This window comes from Castor canadensis, chromosome 3 (assembly GCF_047511655.1).
Source record: "Castor canadensis chromosome 3, mCasCan1.hap1v2, whole genome shotgun sequence".
Classification (NCBI taxonomy): domain Eukaryota; kingdom Metazoa; phylum Chordata; class Mammalia; order Rodentia; family Castoridae; genus Castor; species Castor canadensis.
The window spans coordinates 136,841,607-136,866,518 of NC_133388.1; the positions used below are offsets into that span (position 1 = coordinate 136,841,607).

The window sequence follows — 24,912 nt, forward strand, 5'->3', positions numbered from 1 at the left end:
CCCTATCAACACTACAAGCCTGATCTGACCTCAACACCACAAATCTGAAGGAAAATGTGCTTGAATCCCTGGCTCGAGTCACCTCTGCTACCTGTCATTTTCTCCAGTTCTCTGTTCCTCAGCTTTCACCAGCCACTATATTGTTGCTGGAATGACTGTTAGTGGTAAGATTAGCTCAGCTGGGTCAGAAGCTTTCTCTCCTGCTCTGAGGATCAAATTGCCAATGTAGATAGAAGCAGATCACAAAGTAGTGAAAACTACAAAAGTTTTCATCTGCTGTACATACCTCATTCAATGAATGAAGCCAATTTTTCTGCTGCTTCATCCCTAAGTCTCATTTATCTATTTGGGCCTGATGTCCTTTGGCCCTAGGCTCCTGCTCTTGGACTTCTCAGCTACAATGTTGTTCCCATCTCTGCATTCATTGTGTTATTATCTAGGTCTGCCGGATTCTTGCCTGACCTAGTCTGCTATTTTCCAGACTTACTTCCTCCAGAACAGGTGCCTCCCACAATCATTCTCCTACCCCCACACCTACCCCTACCCCGTGCAAGTTTTTATAAGTGCACCGTTCAGTAGTGTGTAGTTATCCCACAGTAATTTGCTAGTATTGAAAAGAGTACAGTGCCAAAGGACTTTCATTCTTTGCCAACAAACACAATGGTCATTCAATATATTACTTCATTATAAAAATCTAGGAAGGACAGAAGGAAGTTTCATAGGTCATCTTCCCAGAAAGTTCACAAATTATGCAAATATTATAAATATTTATATTGAAAAAGTTAATTTCTACCAGGAAAGAAGTTCAATTATTTTATTATGCAGTAGATTTAAGATGGACAGATTTGTCTTTAAATGAAACACATCATTCACAGAATCAAGTCCTCAAAAAGCTAAGCAAAAAAATGAGCTCTGCAATAAAATTTCCTAAAAACATAATCATCTTCCCCTAAGACACAAATAAAATTGACAAAACTTGTTTTACGTATTTTAAACAATTTGGGGATCTTAATCATAGGTAGAAAAGTTAGTGTTATAGGATATATAATAATATAGTATGCTTACATGCAATATAGTTTTGTTATCTAAGTTTTTTTTGTTGTTGTGGCACTCAGGGCCTCATGCTTGCTAGTCAGGCACTCTTTCTGCTTGGGCCACTCCATCAGCCTTAGTTTTGTTATCATTATTTTCTTCTTAAAAAGTTAAAACATTCACTCCAAAGTAAATAAAAAGCTTTAAGAAACTTGCTTTGGAACTAACTACCCAAATAACGTCATCAAAAATTTTTTTTGTTTATCTAGCAATCAACACAAGTAACTGCATTCATTTTATAACATACAAACTCACTTCTTTTTTATTGGTGACAGATTAAAGCAAGCATATTATCTCTAAATATTTTGCTTGTACAATCAGTTATAACATCTGATAACACTGCTTAAGGAGTTCATACAAAAGCCTTTACTTTGACAAAAGTTGCTACAATATTATAATGAATCCACCAGGGCTTTCAGAAGGGGGAAAAATAGTATAAATTCAGTGCAAAAACATTTAAAAGCACAACCAAACATCCCCATATGACTACAATGTTTACGAACAGCCATAAAATGGAAGCTGGCCTAAGATACTCTAAATTCTTCTTTCAAACAGGGTTTTCAATACACTCCATAGGAAAGGAAGTGTTCAATACAGCCAAGATAAATTACATTCCTAATACATGTGTAAAATTTTGGTGATTTTTTTCAAACTTTGGAATTCAAAGAATATATCCTAGAATTCTCAATGGCTAGGAATGTCAGAGAAAAAATATTTAATATATTCTACCAAGTGAAAATACTAGAATACTGTTCTGGATCCTAATGATACTACATCATAATGTGTTTACTAAGTACGGAAAAATTCCTCCTTTTAGACATCTGAGCTCTTAGCAGTGGTTTATCTGTGACTACATCATAAGTTTGCATTTCCAACAAAAACCTGCTCAGTTAAGAGGAAGCCAACAAATACATGTCAAATATTTATGAAGGTCTTACTATTTATAGATGACTATAGGTACTGTGAGGTAAAGAAATATAGAGATTACAAATTGGGAGAGAAAGCAAAACCTAGAAATGCATGAAAAATTAATAAATATGAGACAGGATATCTGAATGCCAAAATGCCATACAGCCAGTACTTAATAAATATCTGTTGATTTTGTATGGATTATATGAAAAGTGAAATCCTTGGGTTTGACTATAAAGTTTCTTTAACAAAGAGATTATTTTAAAAAAAGAGTTTGGGAGAATAAACAGAATTTAAGTATAGACTGGATAATAGATTATTCTGGTGAATCATGTCTAATGTAAGAAAAACTTTCCATATTTTTTAGCAATATACACACTAAATATATCAGGCTGAAACAACTCACAGTCTGAAATTAACTTAGAAATACTTCAGGAAAAGAAGGGAGAGAGATAGAAAAGAAGGGAGGAAAAAAGTCAAGAGCTGAATCTAGTGTGGCAAAATTCTTAACTGGTGTGTTTGGGGTGGTGGGTACTTTGGAGGTCCTATTATATTACTCTCTCATCACCTTTGGATATGTTTCTTAATAAAAAATTAAAACCAAGATTTCTTTAAGACTGTGGCTTGAATTGGCAAAGGAAGATGACTGGCAGGACTTGAAAAGGAGGTTATTTTACCTCACTCCTATCTCCCATCATCTGCCAATACACTAGTAAACATCTTTCCATTTTCTTGGCAGTTCTCTCAGCAATGCTGATTCCATTCAGGCCCCCCATGGTTAGTAAGCAAGCCCAGGCTGTCTTTGTACAATTTCCCCGAAAGTCCACAAGCTCATGCTCTTGGCCCCATTCCATCTACTCTATCCATCCCTCTAATTTTGTTTTGAATTCCATTTATCTCCAATTCCCAGTAGTTAATAGAGTCTGGCTACAAATGTAACGGGTAAAATACAGAGACAGTCAATAAACGATAAACTCTGTGGTAAATAACCTGGGTGAACTCACAGGCCCTTCCAAAATTTGTTTTGTCTATTCTAACCTGTCCTTGACACTCCTATGTTTCCACCACATTGATAGGTGACACTGGAGAGAATGAATGCTTGAAAGTGAAAATACAGTTTCAATTTCCATTAAGGTCTAGTCAGTCTTTCCCCCACATCATTATTCCATCCTGTGAATTTACAAATCTTTTCAATAGTTTTAGAAACTTTTAACATAAAGCTTAGAAATACCTGCATCACAAATTCTCGGCGCCGAGGCATTCCTCTTTCTGAAAGCAAAACATAATCTGGCTCCTTTTCTTTTTTGGCTTGTTGAATTTGAGCCAGCCGGCTAATGGGGTTCATTCCTTGGCCATATTCTGGTCCAGCCTAAAAGATAATTTAAGAAAAAGTTTCAAAATATGTTTGAGTAACTTAACACAGAATCGTTAAAGCAAGGGTAGTTCTCCCCTCCACCTCCATACCCAAAAACTGTGATAAGTAAGTCATTCATGAAGATTTGGAAAGGAAAATTATAAAATGGACCTGTAACTAAGGCTTCTAAGGATTTAGGGTGATAGGTGTTACATGTAAGTTAGGTGAACTATGCTTTAAAAAACTGAGTATACTCCTCAGTACAGCAGAGGTGCCTCACAATTTATGTGTATCAAAAAACACCAAAAGAACATGAGAAGCTAAGTCAAGAACTGGGATATTTGTAACACATATAACTAAAAAAAGACACATCTAGTATTGAAACTAAAACCACAGTGAGATTCTGTTTTACCCACACCACTTTAGCAAAAAATTAAGTCTAACAGCCCCAACTGGTAAGAATAGGTAGACACAGAAGCTTCTTTTTTTTTTTTTTTGACTCAGAGCTTTGCTATTGCCCAGACTGACCTTGAACTCCTGGACTAAAACAGTCCTCCTGCCTCAGCCTCCAAGCAGCTGAGACCATAGGCACATGCCATTCATCCTTGGCCAGAAACTCTTATTTAAAAACACTGATGGGGCTGGAAGTGTAGCTCAAGTGGCAAAACACTTGCCTAGCAAGCATGGGACTCTGGGTTCAATCCCCAATATTGCACTCCCCCTGACACACACCTCAAAACAAACAAAAAACCTGAGAATAAAGCTGGGTATGGTGGCACAAGAGCACTCAAGAGGTTGAGGTAGGAGGATCCTAAGTTTGAGGTCAGCCTGGACTGCACAGCAAAACCCTGTTTCAAAAGTCAAAAAAGAAAAAGTACTGGGAGCAGTATAAACCTGCAAACACCTTAGCAATGACCAGTAAAATCTACAATGGTACATCTTACTGCCCTTGTAGCCTATGTACTAGCTCATATGTACACAAATATCCACAGCTGCATTATCTGCAATAGCAAAACAAACAAAAATGATTAACGTAAATGCTCACCAATAAAAGAATAAGCTATGGCATGTTCATATAATGGGATGGTATATAGCAATGAAAATGAATTAAGCATTGATACATGCATCAAGATGAATTTCAGAAAAATAACGGTAAGATAAAAACAAGTAAATACCCTAAATAATACACGTGGTATAATTTATGCACAGCCCACAAAACTGCAATACACTAACAAACTTTAAAAAAATCTAAATAAACAGAAGACCTGCCATGTTCATGGATGAGAAGATTCAATGTTGTTAAGATGTCAATTCTTCTAAAACTACCAATGTATTTTAATCTCAATCCATTTCCCAGCAGACTTTTTTCTAATAATTGACAAGCAGTTAAGCACAAATAACTAAAACAACTTTGAAAAAAATAAAAAAGTTAAGAGGACTAAAACTACCTGTTTACAAGATTACAAAACTATAGTACTCAAGACAGTATGCATAGTATTGGTATAAAGAGAGCAAAGAAATCAGTGAAAGAGAATAGCATCCAGAAATAGATCTATACCAGACAGATGATAGATACAGACAGATACACAAACAGATAGGATCAATTGATTTTCAAGAAAGGTTCAAAAGCATTTCAGTACAGAAAAGGTAGTCTTGCCAGGTGCTGGTGTTTCACACCTGTAATCCTAGCTACTTGGGAGGCAGAGATTAGGAGGAATGCAGTTCAAGGTAAATCATTCCTGAGACCCTATAGCAAAAAACCACAACATACACATATATGCACTCACGTGCAAAAGGCTGGCAGAGTGGCTCAAGTGATATAGCACCTACCTGCCTAGCAAGCATAAGGCAATGAGTTCAAACCCCAGTACCACCAAAAGAAAAAAACAAAGAATGAAAGAAAAAGTAGTGCTTTCAACCAGTGATGCTAGGACAATTGGGTATTCAAAGACAAAAAGAAAAAAAAAGTTCAATATATACATACTATTTACAAACATAATTAAATCAAATGTCCAAAATGCCCAAATGTAATTTCTAAAAGATGTATTTTCTTAGAAACAAAACCAAAATCACATTTTATAAATTGGACATCTTTAAAATTAACAACTTTTATTCTAGAAAAAGACATGTCACAGACTTGCAAACCACATATATGATAAAGAACTTGAACCAGGGGGATTCCAAGATGGTGGCTAGAGGGAGGAAGCAGAAAGCATGCCTCCTAAAATGAAATCTTGGAGAGACGCTGGAGACACACATTGCAAGCAAGGCCACCAAGAACAGGCAAAACTTTGACCTCTCCAGACCTACAGCCTGCGCAGAGCATCTCACTTCACGTTGAATGGAGAAATCAGGAGGGCCCCCAGGCCCCCAGACTACCGCTCCGAGATGGCTTGGGAAGACACGGACCACAAGGTGAGCTAAGCGGTACCCAGTACTCCCACAGACGACCCTGAGCCAGAACAGCATAGCCCCCTGGACAGACCAACCCCCACCCAGGGAAAAAAGAGAAACTGAGTAATAAGCAGTAAGAACAATAAAGACACGTTGCAAAGAGGGTGGGGAGCCCTGAGCGCCAAAGGGGGAGGGGGGAATCCCTCAAAGAACTGTAAATAAACAAGCCGGACCTGGATGCCAGAGAGGGCAGGAGCAGCTACGCACGCCCAGCAACCAGGAACAGGAAAACTTAAAAAAGCAGCGGTGGGAGGAAAACTCCACAGGAGCAGAGGGGAAGACCCACTTCCCAGGTGAACTGTAAATAAACAAGTAGGCCTGAGAAAGCAGGTGCAGTGTCACCTCCCCCAGTGTGCTTGGAAAGGAGAAAGCTTGTAGCAGCGGCTCATGCACAAGAGAACTCTGAGTAAACAAAGCCTGCAGGGCCAGGTGAGTGCTAAGCTCACCCCAGAGATCAGCATAAATAACGCCTCCAGCTACAGCAGGCCAACAGCAGCAGGCAGGCTAGCCACAGCTGCAGATAGCCATTCACAGAACTGTCTCCAGACTTTTTTTTTTTTTCTCTTTCCCTACCTTTGAAGAGAAAACAACCGAACTACACCTGCATGCCAAAAAACTTACTAGAACTGTGTTGCATTTGAATTTGGGACACTTTGTGGGGTTTTTTCTTTTTTCTTTTTTTTGCTTTCTGCGGTTTTGTTCTATTTTATTTTTCCCCTTTGATGAGACAACTACAGAACAACAACTGAGGCACCATCTCCAGGATTGGAGGCTGAGGGATGAACACCAAAATTATGAAGACTGAAACTTTATTGCATTTGAACTTGGAGATTTTTTTTATATATTTTTTTCATTGACTTATTTTTTATTTTTATTCTTATTTTTATTCTTTTTATTTTTTATTTTCAATCCTCTGTCACCTTAATGCCTTTTCAGCTTATGGTTGATTAGTACACTGTCTCTCCCTGTTTTTATCTTTGAAACTTTTTTTGTTTGTTTGTTTTGTTTTTTTTCTACTTCGTTTTTTCCCTTTTCCTTTAATTTCTTTGCTTTCCATCTCCTTTCACCTATCCATTCTAAATATCACTAGTGCTATTATTACAAGCCAGAAAATACTTAACCACACACAGTACAGGGACAATAACAACACCGAGGGCAATGACGGGAAGACAGAAAAAACAAGGAAACCAGTTTCCCCACAGCAAAAAATTAGTACAGGAACCAGAGGGAAATGAAGAAAACAGATACTCAGATCCAGACGCCAAAAAAATGAAGATAAACTATGCCAAAGAACCCAATGAGGCCCACAAGAATAATATAAAAGAAGACATACTACAGGTACTCAATGAGAATTTCATAGAGATGATACTGGATATGGTTAACCAAAATGTACAGGAGACACTCAAGAAATTCCAAGAAAACAAAAAAGAGAATTTGAAAAAGCAAAAGAAGAAATAAAGGAAACCATAGAAGCACTATATAAACACCAAAGTGAAACAGACAACACGATTAATAAAGAGATAAATGAACTCAGGACAAAAGTAGACAACATGAAAGAGGAAACGACCCAGGATATGGAAAACCTCAGAAAAAAGAATGAAACAGAATTGCAAAACAAAACGGAAGGCCATTCCAGCAGAATAGAACAAACAGAAGACAGAATCCCATAACTCGAAGATGAAACGGTAGTTAAAGGAAAAACCGAAGAACTATTAATTAAACAACTCAAGACCTGTGAAAAGAAAATGTAAGAACTCACCGACTCCATCAAAAAGACTAAACTTGAGAATCATGGGCATCGAAGAAGAAGAGGTGCAAGCAAAGGGAATGCATAATATATTCAACAAAATAATAATGGAAAATTTCCCAAATCTAGAGAAAGATATTCCCATACAGATGCAAGAGGCCTCCAGGACACCAAACAGACCAGATCAAAATAGAACTACCCTACGACATATCATCATTAAAACAACAAGTTCGAAACTAGGGAAAGAATATTGAAGGCTGTAAGAGAGAAAAAACAAGTAACATGCAAAGGTAAACCCATCAAAATCACAGCAGACTTCTCAACAGAAACATAAAAAGCAAGAAGAGCGTGGGGAGAGATCTTCCAGGCACTGAATGAAAATAACTTCAACCCCAGGTTACTCTACCCAGCAAAACTATCATTCAAAGTAGATGGAGGAATAAAAGTCTTCCATGATAAGCAGAAACTAAAACAATATGTGACCACAAAGCCACCACTACAAAAGATTCTTCAAGGGATTCTGCACACAGAAAGTGAAACCCAACATAACCATAAAAGGGCAGGTAGCACCAAACTACAGGAAAAGAAAAAGCAAGAAAGTAGAGAGTAACTTTAGGTACACACAATCAAACCTTCTAAGAACTAAGACAACTAAATGACAGGAATCACCACATACCTATCAATACTAACACTTAATGTTAACGGACTTAATTCACCCATCAAAATGGATTGTTTGATGAAATGGATTAAAAAGGAAGATCCAACAATTCGTTGCTTACAAAAGACCCATCTCACCGACAGAAATAAGCATAGGCTTAGGATGAAAGGCTGGAAGAAGATTTACCAAGGCAATGGCCCCCGAAAACAGGCAGGAGTAGCAATACTTATCTCTGACAAAGTAGACTTCAAACCTACATTCATCAAACGAGATAAAGGACATTCCCTACTAATAAAGGGGAAATAGACAAAAGGAAATAACAATTATCAACCTATATGCACCCAATGTCCAACTATATTACAAACCAGTAACAATAAAAACAGCATGGTACTGGCACAAAAACAGACATGAAGACCAGTGGAACAGAACAGAGGACCCAGATATGAAGCCACACAACTAAACCCACCTTGTCTTTGACAAAGGTGCTAAATATATACGATGGAGAAAAAGCAGCCTGTTCAACAAAAACTGCTGGGAAAACTGGTTAGCAGTCTGCAAAAAACTGAAACTAGATCCATGTCTATCACCCTATACTAATATTAACTCAAAATGGATCAAGGATCTTAATATCAGACCACAAACTCTAAAGTTGATACAGGAAAGAGTAGGAAATACTCTGGAGTTAGTAGGTATAGGTAAGAACTTTCTCAATGAAACCCCAGCAGCACAACAACTAAGAGATAGCATAGATAAATGGGACTTCATAAAACTAAAAAGCTTCTGCTCAACAAAAGAAATGGTCTCTAAACTGAAAAGAATACCCACAGAATGGGAGAAAATATTTGCCAGCTACACATCAGACAAAGGACTGATAACCAGAATATATAGGGAACTTAAAAAACTAAATTCTCCCAAAACTAATGAACCAATAAAGAAATGGGCAAGTGAACTAAACAGAAGTTTCTCAAAAGAAGAAATTCAAATGGCCAAAAAACACATGAAAAAATGCTCACCATCTCTAGCAATAAAGGAAATGCAAATTAAAACCACACTAAGATTCCACCTCACCCCTGTTAGAACAGGCATCATTACCAATACCACTAACAACAGGTGTTGGCAAGGTTTCGGGGAAAAAGGAACCCTCTTACACTGTTGGTGGGAATGTAAACTAGTACAACCACTCTGGAAAAAAATTTGGAGGCTACTTAAAAAGCTAAACATTGATCTACCATTTGATCCAGCAATACCACTCTTGGGGATATACCCAAAAGACTGTGACACAGGTCACTCCAGAGGCACCTGCACACCCATATTTATTACAGCACTATTCACAATAGCCAAGTTATGGAAACAGCCAAGATGCCCCACCACTGACGAATGGATTAAGAAAATGTGGTATCTATACACAATGGAATTTTATGCAGCCATGAAGAAGAACGAAATGTTATTGTTCACTGGTAAATGGATGGAACTGGAGAACATCATTCTGAGTGAGGTTAGCCTGACCCAAAAGACTAAAAATCATATGTTCTCCCTCATATGCGGACATTAGATCAAGGGCAAACACATCAAGGGGATTGACTTTGATCACAAGATAAAAGCAAGAGCCCACAAGAGAGATATAAGGATAGGTAAGACACGTAAAAAATTAGCTAGCATTTGTTGCCCTCAACGCAGAGAAACTGAAGCAGATACCTTAAAGCAACTGAAACCAATAAATAGGAGAAGGGGACCAGGAACTACAGAAAAGGTTAGATCAAGAAGAATTGACCTAGAAGGTAACACACATGCATAGGAAATTAATGTGAGTCAACTCCCTGTATAGCTGTCCTTATCTCAACCAGCAAAATCCCTTGTTCCTTCCTATTATTGCTTATACTCTCTCTTCAACAAAATTAGAGATAAGGGCAAAATAGTTTCTGCCGGGTATCAAGGGGGTGGGGGAGAGGGAGGGGAGGGGTGGGTGGTAAGGGAGGGGGTGGGGGCAGGGGGGTGAAATGACTCAAGCATTGTATGCACATATGAATAATAAAAAATAAAAAAATAAAAAAAACTTGAACCAAACTTCTCAAAACTCAAAAATGCATTTACTACTATTTTAAATGAACAACCAAAAGTTTTTAAGTAGGCAAAAGATTTGAATAGACTTTTTAACAAGCCTATACTTTATCAAGTCTTATATGCCATCAAACACATTTTTTAAATCTTGGTATCATTAGTCACTGAGAAAATATAAATTACAACCAAAATGAGATTACTAACATAGAATGTGTTTGAACATCTGAGATTTTAAAGACTGATAGTATATACTGTTTCCAAGGATGCAGAACAACTGGAATTGTCACACACAGCTGATAACAATGTAAAATGGGACAGCCACCACTGCTTTGAACAATAATTGGCAGTGTGTCAAATAAGTGAATATAAGAGCTGAGGATGCAGCTCAGTGGTAGAGTGCTTCTGCAAGGACAAAAAAGAAAAAGAAAAAATAACACAGTTGAATATACACTAAGCTCTTCTACTTTGAAGCATTTAAACACAAGAGATGAAAGCACAGGCTCATAAAAAGATATATACACAAGCATTCATAGAAGCTTTATGTGGAACAGCCAGAAACTAGAAACACACCGAATACCAACCAGCAGGAATGGATAAACAATAGGTAGTGCACCTACACAATGAAATCATGTACTAGTCAGGCATCAGAACCAAAAATTCAGACATAACACAGTGTGGATAAATCTCAAAGCAATTACAGTTAAGAAAAAGAAGCCAGGCAAAACACAGGTAAAGGATTACTAAGGAGCATGGGGACAGTGTGCTAAATGGGCTCATTATCATGATTGTGGCCATGATTTTGTAGACATATGCATAAATAAAAACCGATCAAATCGTGCACTTTAAATATATACTACTACTTCCATAAATCTATTTTAAAAGCTAATCAAATATTTTGTGAGTACGGGTGTTACTGGGGTTTGAACTTAGGGCCTTAGCACCTTAGCACTTCAGCCACACCTCTAGACCTTTTTGCTTTAGGTTATTTTTCAGATAAGTTCCCCTGTTTTTACCCAGCTGGCCTAAGACTGTGACCCTCCTATATATGCCTCCTGCATAGCTGGGGTAACAGGCATACTCCACCACACCCAATTTATTTATTAAGAAGGGGTCTCACTAACTTTTTGCCTGGACTAGCCTTGAACTTTGGTCTTCCCAATCTCTGCCTCCTGAGTAGCTGGGATTACAGTAGTTGAGCCAATGCTCCAAATACCAATTCTTAAAAAAAAAAAAAAAAAAGTAGAAAAACTGTAAGCTAGGAAATGAAAGTCTACAGGGGATGGCAAGAGGATGTGAAGAGGGGCATACAGAAAACTTCAGCCTTACAGGGAAAAGTCCACAAAGTCAAGCAGGTCTTACTTACATTTAATTAGCAGGCAACTCAATTCATGCAGAAGTTTATATGTAGTTTTTGCATGTGTAATGACTTAGAAACAAAACTCCTTCAGAAATCAACTATTCTTTCTGCATGTGAATTTTCTCCAGATATTTTTCACCTCTGAAAATTTATTCTTAAATAGGTAATGGGACCAAAGCTGATCACTATGCTACAGACCATATATGCTGATACTATTACTATGTAAGAGCCTCCGTACAATTCTTTTCAATTTTAATTTTGAATTAGCATGCATTAATGAGGGGGTTTCATTGTGATAATTCCATACATGCATACACTGTACGTGGAACAAGTCTTTCCCCTCCATTATATTCCAATTCCCCCTTCCCCTTTCCATAGTTTGGTGAGTTTCATACGTATACATGTAGCATATGTCAATCCTCTTCCCTGCTCGGTACCCTTTCCTTTCTCCCTCTTCCCAAGAGCCTCTGTGTAGCTTTAGCTCGTCCTGATAATTGCTGGCATGCACATTCTTGGTTGTTCAGCCTGGAACTGCAGGTACAGCCCCCAGGTCAAATCCTTCGGGGATCTTCTAAACTGTGTTCAAGATTTTGGACTTTTTCCAAAGAGTAATGGCAAACTACTAAAGGCTTTAATCAGAGGCAAGGCATGACCACACAGGTCACACTTTTAAAAAGACCATTTGGTGTCAAGAATACTCACAGGAAGGTCAGCTAAAATCTTACTGTAGGAGTTCAGGTGAAAGATTATTGTGAGTTGGACCAAAAGTATGGCATAAAAGATGGAAAGAAATGGCTGAAGAAATATTTAGGTGACAGTCAATAGGACGTGATGGTTTATTGTATATAAGGTGTAGGGGCAAAGTTATAAATGACTCCCAGCTTTTGATGTCAGCAGATGCACTGTGGTGCTAGCCACTAAGATAAGGGATGCTGGAGGAAAAAGCAGTTCAGAGGGAGTATGAGTTTGAGGTACCTCTGAGTTATTAAGAAATGATGTGTAATATAACATAGAGCAGAGGATAGGAATCACCTACCTAAAAACTTAGTTGAACCCCTAGAAATTAGAACAGCCCAGGGAAAGAGTAAGAGGAAAAACACTGAATGAAAACTTCACTATTGCAATGGCTAAGTAAAGAGAGAGGAGGGAGCAAAGGACACTTTAAGCTTTTGATACAATGGTGTTTTCTCCTTTTATTCACATATAAAAATTAAATTACATAGGGAGTGAAGAAGAGATGATGGGAAAAGACCAATATAGGTGACAATTAATAAGTCTAAGCTTGAGATCCCAATGGAAAACCAAAGAGAAGCTATCAGTCTAGCACTAGTAGTATACCCAGCACATAAAGATGTTAAAATGTTTCCAATGGAATATTATTGTTATTCCTGTTAAATCTGACTCTCTACTAGGAATGTTTTTGAGGTTCAAAGAAATTTATTGTTGATATGGACAAAGAACCAGATGCATAAATCAAATTTAGAAGAGGATGAAATTCTAAAAACACTGAGAATGGTTTTGTTTTTTTCTTTGACTGAAATTAACTACTAGCACCCTTGACAATTAAGTTATTCCTTGCATATCAGTCATATACAAACTGCATCCAGAACATTTATCTGAGGGTCAGGAGTGTGGCTTAAGTGGTAGAGCACTTGCCTAGCACACAGGCAGAAATGGGTTCAATCCCTAGGGGAGGGAGGGAAGGAGAAAAGGAAGGAATCTTATTTCCAACACTGGAAAGCCTTTTTTTAAGTCTTAATCTTGTAGAAGAGAACTATAATAAAGAACAGGATAAAAACCCAAAGACATCATCAGGAAAGTTTTACATGTCAAAAGCATAAATCCATAAAGTAAATATTAATATCTAAAAGGAGTTTACAAATGAACCAGTTTCAAGTGGTCACTGAAGGCAGACATAACCGGGTCTGGAATCTGAATGCTGTAAGTTGGATAAGTTTTCAAGCACAAATGGTGATGACAGCTACATCACAGAATGATTAAGAGGATCATGAGCCCGTGTGATAGTTGTATTTTAAATAAAATCAAGCCAACTCATTACAGATATTTTTTCTGCTTCTATTGAACGTAAGGAACTGTACACTCTAGATGTGTAAGACAAACAAAGAAGTGAAAAGAATAAAAATCAAGATACCATTCCAAACTGATTCATTTACTAGTTTAAGGTATGATTCTACTAAAAACTATACAGATTCTAACTCATTATATACACATTATTTCTCAAAAGAGCCATCCATTTCAGAGGATATCGACAAATTTTACATAAGACAGACACAGCACAAGTAATTCCAAGTGTGATGTATATAAGAAAAAATGCAGGGGGGTAACTAAGTCTGGGAGTGGGGGAGGATCAAGGAAGGCTTCCCTGAAGAAGTCATGATTAAGCTGAGATCTGAATGATGGACAGAAGGAAGCTCCATGAGAATATGCTAGTATGTGAGAAGCAGTAGCAAATAATTTTGAGAATTCAAAATGCTTCTCTTGTTCCTTACTTCTGGGAGATAACATTTAAACAATCTTATTTTTAACAGCTATAGTTAAAATAATAAATTTATATCCTATTTTAGAAATGTAGGGATCTCTTTTCAGCCTAGGAGCTATTCTTAATTTATTAAGATTGTACTGAATATTACAAATACTGTGTACACATGTGTGTAAATGGAAAAATGATACTGTTGAAACCGTTCCAGGAATGGGGGGATGGGGATAAAGGAGAATGATGGAGAGGGTAATTCAAGTATGATATATTTGATATACTGTAAGAACTTCTGTAACTACCATAATGTACCCCCACCCAGCACAACAATAAAAAAATTTTTTTAAAAGATTGGATTGAGTTAAATAGATTAGCTGGAAGTTATTATGACCAGTTTTATGCTGCTGTTTTGATATACGGTGCTATTCTTACATCATAGAAAAGCTATAAATTTTATAATATATTACAACATTTAAAAAAATATCATGGATACACTCCCATACATATAAAATGTGAACAGACAGTATTAGACACAATACCAATAGTTAAGTTTTATTGAGAAACTATTACTTAACTAATAATAAACAGTAATAAATACTAATGCATTCTGTGCACTGCTTCAATAAGATTTACAATAATCTTATAAAGCAAGATAAAGCAAGTATAATTATTAGTCCCACTTTACAAATGAACACATATATGATTCGAACAGGTAATTTGATCAGGCCACAGGAATTCACACTACAAAAAAAAATTGACTCTTAACAGTCATGTCCTGTGCCCTGACTGTACAGTCAGAGCACATGAATGGATGCCAGTCTTCTCTAGAACAACTATACCTAAGGATGAGCTGAGCTACCTGCCATTTATTTTCAGTCTATTTTGCATACAACATAGAAAGTTATTTCAGGGAATGTAGAACCTACATCTTCTAAGTGAAATAATGTCATTATTCATTAAAAAGAATTGAGTATTTATGTAATTATCCATTTGTGTGTATATATTAGAAAAGCAAGCAAAGGTACAAAGATATAAAACCTATACTAACATCTCAAGTGTGCCAAAGAAATTCATCAAGGATTAAACATATTTCATATCTATAGTTCTTGATTCACAGAGCCCAATCGGAAGTCTGCTAAACAAATGAGACTGAACTGAAATGCTAGCAATTTAAGGCTTTCTCTAGACACACAGAACTCTAGCTCCACTCATACTATACACACTGAGCATTCAGGCGCACTGTCCTATACTAAATGATTCCATCTATTCTAACCTTCACCATTTTTCTTTTTAATGTAAATAAAATATGATCCAATAAAAGAAATAGTTACAACACCTTCGGAAACCATGTCTCTATATTCTTTCTTGGCATGGTATATATGCCTAAAGGAATGGAAACTGAATAGCACCTCAACCTCACAGTGCTGCTATGAGGACTGAATGAGGGAAAACACACAGACGACGTCTGGCACAGAGTGTGCTTTGTAACTTCTCCCCGCCACTACTGTCATTTTTGTTAACATTCTCCATATGATTAGTACTCTGCATCCTGTCACCATTTATGATATTCTAAGAAGTTAACTATATAGCAGTGTTATTATAGTTGAAAACATTGGATTAGAGATCAGAGCAGGCCAGTCTGTTCCACATAACAGTTGAGAAAAAACAAACAAATTCTTTGGGCATGTTTTGTAAAACTTTATTTGTAAAATGAGAGATAGTACTATCTACCTTACATGGTCATGATGAGAATTATGCTAAAGGAGACATGAATAGACCATAAAAAACTATAAATGTCTAAGGTATTATTATTTTGATGAACAAATACAGATACATTTTGTTTTGCTTAAAACATTGTTTTTGTTGAAAAAAGCAAAACAGAATTGTTATTAATTTATAGTCCTATGTTGTATCCTGTATGTTAAGAAATTTACCTTAAGAAGAACTTGTATCTATGGCCACTACACTTAGGTCACATGTCACTTTACAAAAGAGATAATGCTCTGGGAAATGTGTCATTACATGATTTCCTTGTGCAAATGTACAGTGTACCTACTTTACACAAACCCAGATGGTGTGGCCTCCTACACACCTAGGCTATGTGGTGTAACTACTGCTCCTAGGCTACAAACCTGTTCAGCATGTTACTTACGAAATACTGAAGGCAACTATAACACAATGGTATTTGTATATTTAGACATATCTAAACACAGAAAAGTACAGTAAAAATATTAGACAATTGGAATTCTTTTGCTCCGTTAGGGTCTATGGGACCACCATGTTACTTGCAGTCTACTGTTGACAAAATGTGGTTATGTAGCATGCGATTGTACTTACTTAATAAAACGGACTGACGTTCACAAGCATATGCTCACCTTTACTATTGTTTTAGGGCGTTTTTTAAAAAACAGTTTTGGTTTCTCCACCACAGGAAGAGGTGGAAGTTTTTTAAGCTCCTGTAAGACGGTGGTTGCAGCACGCTTCTTAGACAGTTTTTTGCTATTTCCTTCTCCTTCCGCAGAGAACTCTCCCACTGACACCCGAGTAACAAAGCTTTTCATATGTGGTGGTCCACTTTCCTTAATAACCTATTAAATACAAGTACATATTAAGTAACATGCAGACACTTAAGATGAGCTCTTACAACATGAATCTTTCTTAATATTCTTATCATAATCAAATTCATTATTTGATTATGATAGTTCTTCATAAAGAACTATGCCAAAATTATGAAATTTCTGTAAGAAAGCTATTATGAAAGTATGGCATCATGCGTGTTCATATATGACACTTCTGATGCTTAATGAATTAAAGGTGAAAGGAAAGAACTTTAAGCAAACAGATTTAATTCATAATCAAAATTAACTTATTTTTAAACAGACAATTCAGGGGAACCCAATCTTAGGACCCCACTCCCAACCATGGGTGCTCTACTCTCCCACCTTACACTTTTGTATCTTAATAAACTCCCCAGCTTTACTAGTAAGTAAGCAAGTAAGTAAATAAATAAATAAATAAATAAAACAAAACAGACAATTCTAATTATGGTTTGCCCATGTCCTACAGAACACAAAGCTAACAACACAAAATATACCATATTAGATTAGGTACCATACTAAACAAGCCATCTAGAGTGATAATTTTTATATAATTGTGTACACCCCTGATATTCTCCTATCAGGGTAAGTTTGCAAAGGGCAAGAACAATGTCTTATATACTTTGTAACCTGGGAAGAGCCCTGATGTGTAAGCCTCTCAAAAATATGTGATGAGTGAAAATTAACTTCATGTTGCTAGAGACCTCAAAGACTGCAAAGAGATACTAATGTATGTAACATGATCTTAAAAAAGTATGTTGATATGCCATAAAAATACCTAGAATTATGAATCTTACAGCTATGAATGTTCCTAATCCCTGTTTAATCTGCCCTTAGTTTTAAAACTACGCCAGTTTGGAGGAAAGGTACCTTCCAAACCCTGAATACTCAAAACTTCAGTCTCCTTCAAACTTCTGACCTATAGAAGAGATCTATTTGGTTTACAACTGAGTGTTACAATCCGACTTGTTAGAATTACGCCCAAGAAGAAAGCAAACAGCATCTCATCCAATGACCCTTCCAACAAGTACAATGTGGGAGCCCCTATTAGGAGAGTGCTATGCATTTTGAAAGGAGGATTCTCCACACTATTTGGGCTTATTTCCTGGTTTTTGCCCACTTCCAGACGCGAGCTGCAAAATTAGTGACCTCTTGGTAGGGGATGTTATTTTAATAATTACCTTTTAAATTTCATACAATTTTATAAATGTATTTGTGGCAAATTTATTTACTTGTAGAGAGCTGCTTCATTCCTTCTTAGTGATTTGTTAGTTTGGGTTAAACATATTTGGGGGACAGGAGAGGCAGCTTAGTGGTACAGCATGTGCTTAGCACACTAGGTACAATCCTCAGCACTTCCCCCGCACCAAAAAAAAAAAGGCTAAACATATTTTGGCCTCCACGCAATTAAAATGAATTGGACATGAACATAATATCACTAAATATTAACTTGAATATCAACTGAATAGAAACTTGAATAGTAAATTGAATTAAATAGGGTCAAATTAGTATTAATTAATATTTTACCTTATTTAAAACAACAAATCAAAAACACTCCACTCAATCCTGTAAGGTACTTTCCTATCCAAAATATAAATCTTATGATGAAAATTGAAATATCATATATAAAAATGGCTTAATAAAGAAAGGACAGAGAAAAACAGGAATCTGTGTTATAATAATTTCTATTTTCACCAGGGCCCATATCATTTCATGATAGTGAATTTGTACAAGCACATACCTCAAAACTGACAGGCATATTTCGCTTCAGAGCAATTTCAAACACTAAGCTGATCTCAGATTTATTTGCATCTTTGTCATCATCCATTTCTTTTCCTGATTCACCATTCTAAATCACAAAAAGGGACAACATTGAATCCTGACTTTGCAGTAAGTTTTACACATATTCCACAATTAAGAAGACCTAGCTAAAACACAGTAAGAAACAGTAGAGCACAGACTACATCCAGCAGAGTCTCAAGGAATCACAGTAGTGAAGGACTTTGCTGCCAAGCCTTTTATCTGGTTTTTAGTTTTTCACTTGAAGTAGAAGCTTTTAGTGTTGAGTTTGGAAATCTACACAACCAAATACTACTATGAGTTATCCTACAGCCCTAGACGCAATTCTCCCTTTATTTACTTATTTTTATTTATTTATTTATTTATTTATTTGTGTGGCGGTACTGAGGGCCACATGCTTGGTAGCCAGGAGCTCTACCACTTGAGCCATGCTACCAGTCCTAAATTCCCTTATTTTAGAGATTTCTACCCAGCCCCACCACCCCCACCTGGCTTCCACAGAATTTCTCCACTGGAGTTCTAACACCTGTGAAGCCTAAGTTACAGAAAGAAAACAGGATGCAAACAACAATACTTGTGCTCCGAGTCTGGCATGGGCACCAATTCACTCACTGCCTTATTTAAAAAATACTTCTTCATGGCCTCATCTGTGCTGAGCAAGGTCTGAGTATTAGTGATAGAGATAAAGAAACAGAATTCCTGCTGTCAAGAAGTTTATGATCTAACTAAAAAACAGAAAAAAAAAAAACAGATAAATACTTATGGATCATATCAAGCTGGGAATGGAGGCTCACACCTCTAATCCTGATCACTCAGGAGACAGATTGGGAGGTCAGCACAGGCAAAAAGTCATTAAGACCCCATCTCAATCAATAAATTGGGTGTGGTGGTACATGCCTGTCATCCCAGTTATGCAGGAGGCTTTATAAAGGAGGATGCAAATCTGAGGCTAGCCCCACAAGACCCTACCCAAAAAATAAAGCAAAAAAGCCCTGGAGGCATGGCTCAAGCAGCAGAGCACCTGTTTGGCAAATGTGAGGCCCTCAGTTAAATCCTTAGTACCAGCAAAAAAAAAAAGTTACAATGAAAATGTACCAGAAGAAAAACACCTAAGTCTGCCATTCAAACAAATCTTAAAGAAGGAAGGCCAGCACGTTTGGAGAAAGGGTAATTGTAGAGATTAAACTGTAGGGTTTGAAATAACTAAGCAGAAGGATCTAATAGACAGCCTAAGAGAGACATTCTTCTATTTTTAGGTCAATGAAGAAACGAGCTGAAACCACAAGAATGGCTGAAATTACTCAAGAATAGCCTCAATAGTCGCATTTATAAAATGCAATGGATTCAAAAATCCATGAAGATCTCTTCCACTTTAAATTCCTTGATTCCAGGTTACCATAATGTAATCGATGTTCAATAAGCATAGCACTGAATACAAGGCAAATGAGTATTATTTTTCATCCTCAGATCCTGAGATGCTTGGGAAGTAAACTTCAGAGACGAACCAAAATTCTAAAACATAAAGTCACTCCGGCAGGGACATGTGAGACTAGAGTAGTAACAGGTAGTCTGAGAAGCAAACCTTAGCAGATACCACTCTAGTATTCTTCCCTAGCAGACAGATTACTTCTTTTATTTACATAATGTACCCATTTGCCTGGCAAATAATCTCACTAGAAAAGTATAAGAAAGAGAATGTCACATGCAGCAGTTATGCACCTGAGCAGATTTTTCTGGAAGAGGTTCATTCTGCAGTGCTTGCAGAGCTTTCATTGCAGCATTGTGTCTTGCAGCTTGTCGAGTCTTTCCTTCACCAAAAAATTCATTATTTCCTACAGTCAGCTGAACATAAAAGATTTTAGGCATTGGGCAATGATACCTAAAATAAGAAAACAAAAGCATTACATTAATGTGGGCTCAATAAAACATTTTACAATAATTTATGTTTCACTTTAAAACTTACCAATTATATCTTATAGTATATACTCTTACTAACCCTAAAATTTCAACTGATGAATGCATTTATAAGATAAAATATGAATATATCTACAGACAATAGTGTATATTGACCTCCACGAAAACCATATATAGAATATGACAATAAACATGAACAAATACAGTAAGAATTATTTCATTGTATCAGAGATGATTTCCTGGTGAATTTTCAGTCAGATTTGATAGGAAAGAACAGAATGGTCTGGTGCTAAGGACAGGGAGCTACTACAGAAGTTGGTGACAACTGAACCCATCTAGGAGACAACATGCACATTACTGTGCTTTTCACAGAAGAGAGTTTTAATCAGAAATGTGGAGACAGAGAGATGGACTTAGCATGATGCAAGGAAACCAAGAGATCACAATCAATGTAAGAAACAGTAAGATGTGCAGAGGTGTGGCTCAAGGTAGAGTACTTGCCTCCTCAGAAGGGCAAACCTCTAAGTTCAAACCCCAGTACCGCAAGAAAAAAAAAAGTAAGAAATTTATACCAATTCTTTTAAAATATATTTTTATCTTTAATTTGCACATAATAACTGCACATATTTATGGAGTACGGTGTGACGTTACAATATATGTACACAATGTGCAATGCTTAGATTAGGGTAATTGGAATATACATCACCTCATACAAGTATTATTTTTTGTGGTGGGAATATCCAAAATGCTCTCTATTTGAAAAAATATTCAGCTGTTTTCAACCATAGTTACCTTACTGTGTTAGAAAGGATATTAGAAGTTACTCCTTATAGCCAACTGTACCCCATCCTCTCTCTTCAATACCCCCTCCCCAACACTCTAGCCACTATTCTATCCTCTATACTTCTCTGAGATTAATTTTTTAGCTTCCACATATGTTTATATACCATATATATATATATATATATGGTATATATATATATGAATTTCATTTTTTTCTGGCTGAATAATATTCCATTGTGTATCTATACTAGCTTTTGTTTTGTTTTCTGGTGGTACTTATGGTAATTGTACCAGCCCTTTTGCGGTGGGCTTTTTTTTTTTTTTCAAACAATGTCTCACACTTTTTGCCTAAGGCAGCCTCAGACTTCAATCCTCCTACCTCTACCTCACAAGTAGCTGGGATTACAGGCATGCACTACTACCTCCTGCTTGTTTTTGAGATACAGTCTCACCAACATTTGCCTGGACTGACCTCAGATCATGATAATGCTATCTCTACCTCCCAAGAAGCTGGGGTTAGAGACATACACTCCCATTCCCAGTTTACACCACATTTTCTTTATCCATTCATCCATCAACGAACTCCCAAGTTGATTTCAAATCCTGGCGACTGTGAATAGTGTTGCAATAAATATGCAAGTGCAAACACCCCTTCAACATACTAATCTCAATTCCTTTGTTTACATTCTGAAGAATGGTACAGCTAGACAGTCTTTTGAGGAAACTCCATACTGTTTTCCACCAAGAGTGCATGAGAATTCCCCTTTCTCTGCATCCTTGGGCACTGTTACTGACATTTTGATAACAGTCATTTTTATTGGGGTCAGATAGTATGCCAGTGTGGTTTCGATTTGCATTTTTCTGATGACTAGCTGGTGAACAGAGCTGTGTTGAATGAAACTGAAATAACAAAGTATGACTAGAAAACTGCAAAAATGCAGATATGAGGGCATAAAGAGAGAGTGAGAGAAAAAAGAACAAATCTAGAGGAAATGAAGGAGGAAAGCTAGGAAGATCAACAACAATCTATTAATCCAACAGTTAAAATTTATGAAGTAGTTTCTATATGACAGGGGACTAGGCCAACGAAGAAAACACACATTATAGTGGGGGAGACAGTTAATGAGTAAATATGCAAAGTATCTAATATGTTAGAGAAACATGTAATAACTTTCAGGGAGGTGAGTTAGATGAGATAGAGTAAGACGGGGTGACCAAGTCAAGTGTCACTTCAAAAATGACTATATACAGACCTGAAATAAGTGAGGGAGCAAACTGTGCAGGCATCTGGGACAGCACGTTAGGCAGAGAGGACACCAAATACAAAGGTCCTGAGGCAGGACAGTGCCGCTTATGTTCAAGTAAGTCAAAGGAGGCCCATCTGGCTAGAGTTAAGGGAGTGAGGGAAGGAAAGCTAGGAGGTGAAAAGGGTCAGCCAGATTCCATAGGGCTTTCCCTAAAAATCATTGTAACAGTCTGGCTTTTACCCTGACTGAAATGACCAACCATTCCAAGCACAATACAAACATAATTTAACTTACATTTTATAAGAGTCACGCATTACCTTGAGGACAGGCTGTGGGGCAACAATGGTGGAAACAGGGATATCTAATAGGAGGCTCTGAGATAATACAGAAAAAGGTGACAGAGGGCTATACTAGGGTTTAATAATGGAAGTGAGAGAAGTCATTGGCTCTAGATGAATTTTGAAAGTTGAAATGGGTTTACCTAAGGACTGGCTATGGAATATGAGAAATGATTCAAGAATGACTCCAGGCTTATAGAACTCAGCAACTAGAAGACAGTGTCCATTTACTGACACTGAAGACTGCATACAAAAGTAATGAGTTTGCGGGGAATTGAGTATCAATAACTCTGTTTTAGAGATGCTAAATCATTAGACCTACTGGACATCCAAGTGGAGATGTCAAGTGGATACTGAGATTTATGTCACTGGACACAGAGGGCTCTTCTGTGGTAGAGATAAAACTTGAGAACCATCAACACAGAGGTGGTATTTAAAGCCATTAAAACAAGGAGAACTCTGTGGGAGGGAGTGATAAGAAGAAGGCCAGGTACTATGGAGTGAAAGCCAAACCAAAAAAAGGAGGAAGGAGGGATTGACTGTATCTAATGATACTCACGCGGCAAGTAAACTGATGACTGAGAAATCTGACCACTGAATCGAACAATTTAGCAAAACGAACAGGAGGATCAATTTGACAGAATGGTGGATTTACAACTGTAATGCTGAAAAGGTATGTTAAAAATCATTTCAGTGGTTTTCAAGCAAAAGGAAGTCCAAATGAGGTCCTAATCCCCCCTCCTTCACCTCCCCCTCAATGCTGGGGATCAAACCTTGGCACATGGTAGAAAAGCACTCTGACACTGAACTACATCTATAGTCATGTAGTTTATCCGAGATAAACTGAAGAGAACCCTAATGTAAGAATTCACTGGGCAGATGGGACTAATCAATGAAGGTTTACTGAAGGTGAAGGCCTAAAGAAGTAGATTGGTACTGAAGATGCAGAATAGTGGGGCAGTAATTGAAACCATGTCAGTGGATAAACACCTGGAAAGGGTAAGTGTAAAGGAACTAAAAAAGAGCCTAAGGCTGGGATCTGATTGATGCCTATGATCAAAGTGCAGGGGAAACAATAGATGTCAGTGAAAGAGATGAAAGAGGGTCAGAGTTAGAAAAGAAATTACAATATATTGTCAGGGAAAGGGATAATCAACAGTGTCAAGTGGAATGGAGAAATCCAGAGTATGAAAACAGAAAAATCTGCTGTGTTAGCTCTTAGAATCAATTCTCTTGGCCTACAGTTTTCTAGTAATTTGTTTTAAGATAAAGTGTTTTAAATGTGTTGTTATGTAAGTCATATGTTCTTATTTTTAATTAGGAAACATAAAAAAGTTAAAGCCAGAAAAAATGCATTACAGTAATGCTATTTTTAACATCCAAAGACTAAAAAGAATTAAAAACCACAATCTTCTTTGTTCTTCGATTGTACTGAAATGCACAATTCCCTATCACTAATTTTAGATCTTTAATGCAGAAACTTCCACAGACTAACATGAATAATGCAGATTATCTTCACTGCATTCCACAAAATTATTTTCCCACCTCCACAAAACTGAATGTGTATTTTAATTGGTTCTATAAAACTTGAAAACAGACAATTTGAAATCAGAAGTTTACTCCTGAACTGATGTTACAGAGTAAGCCTTCACCATAGAGCAAATGTTTACAATTAATTATAAACTTCTGAAAATAGAGGTCCACAACTGGAATGCTAGCAGACCTTTAACTACAGTAGAGGGAGTGGGCGCCACTATAATCACTAAGGCCTGCTGACAATTACAAATCTCATTTCGGTTTGCCACAGAGACAAACAAAATTTCTGTTCATTATAACTTTACTGGAATATGATGTCATAACACATAACCATACTGAAACAATCTGCTGATTTTCTGACCAAAATATTAATTGCACACTAAAGATCCCTTGGGGCCTCTTCCTTTTTGGTCATCAAGTATGGCTCTGCATATGTATATGTGCATGCATGTTGATATTTATGTATACATAAATTAAATCACATAAATATCAGATAAAAATTAAGTACATTTTATTTTTGACATAAAAAGTAAAATATTCTAGCACCAACAACAGGAAATACCAAGACCGGATG

General features: G+C 36.8%; 1 protein-coding gene across 16 annotated transcripts in view; it reads right to left on the reverse strand.

The window, feature by feature from the left end:
- The window catches only part of Stau2 (staufen double-stranded RNA binding protein 2), a 316,438-nt gene that overhangs the window by 190,712 nt on the left and 100,814 nt on the right, over positions 1–24,912 (reverse strand). For all 16 annotated transcript variants that reach the window (XR_012446346.1, XM_074068728.1, XM_074068727.1 and 13 more), the window contains 4 exons: positions 20,240–20,399; positions 18,462–18,569; positions 16,499–16,711; positions 3,233–3,370 (listed from right to left, as the gene is read on the reverse strand). Coding sequence is in view for 15 of the 16 variants with exons in the window: in XM_074068728.1 (XP_073924829.1) it covers positions 3,233–3,370; positions 16,499–16,711; positions 18,462–18,569; positions 20,240–20,399 (619 nt within the window). In the remaining variant the exon portion in view is untranslated. The remainder of the gene's footprint in view (positions 1–3,232; positions 3,371–16,498; positions 16,712–18,461; positions 18,570–20,239; positions 20,400–24,912) is intronic.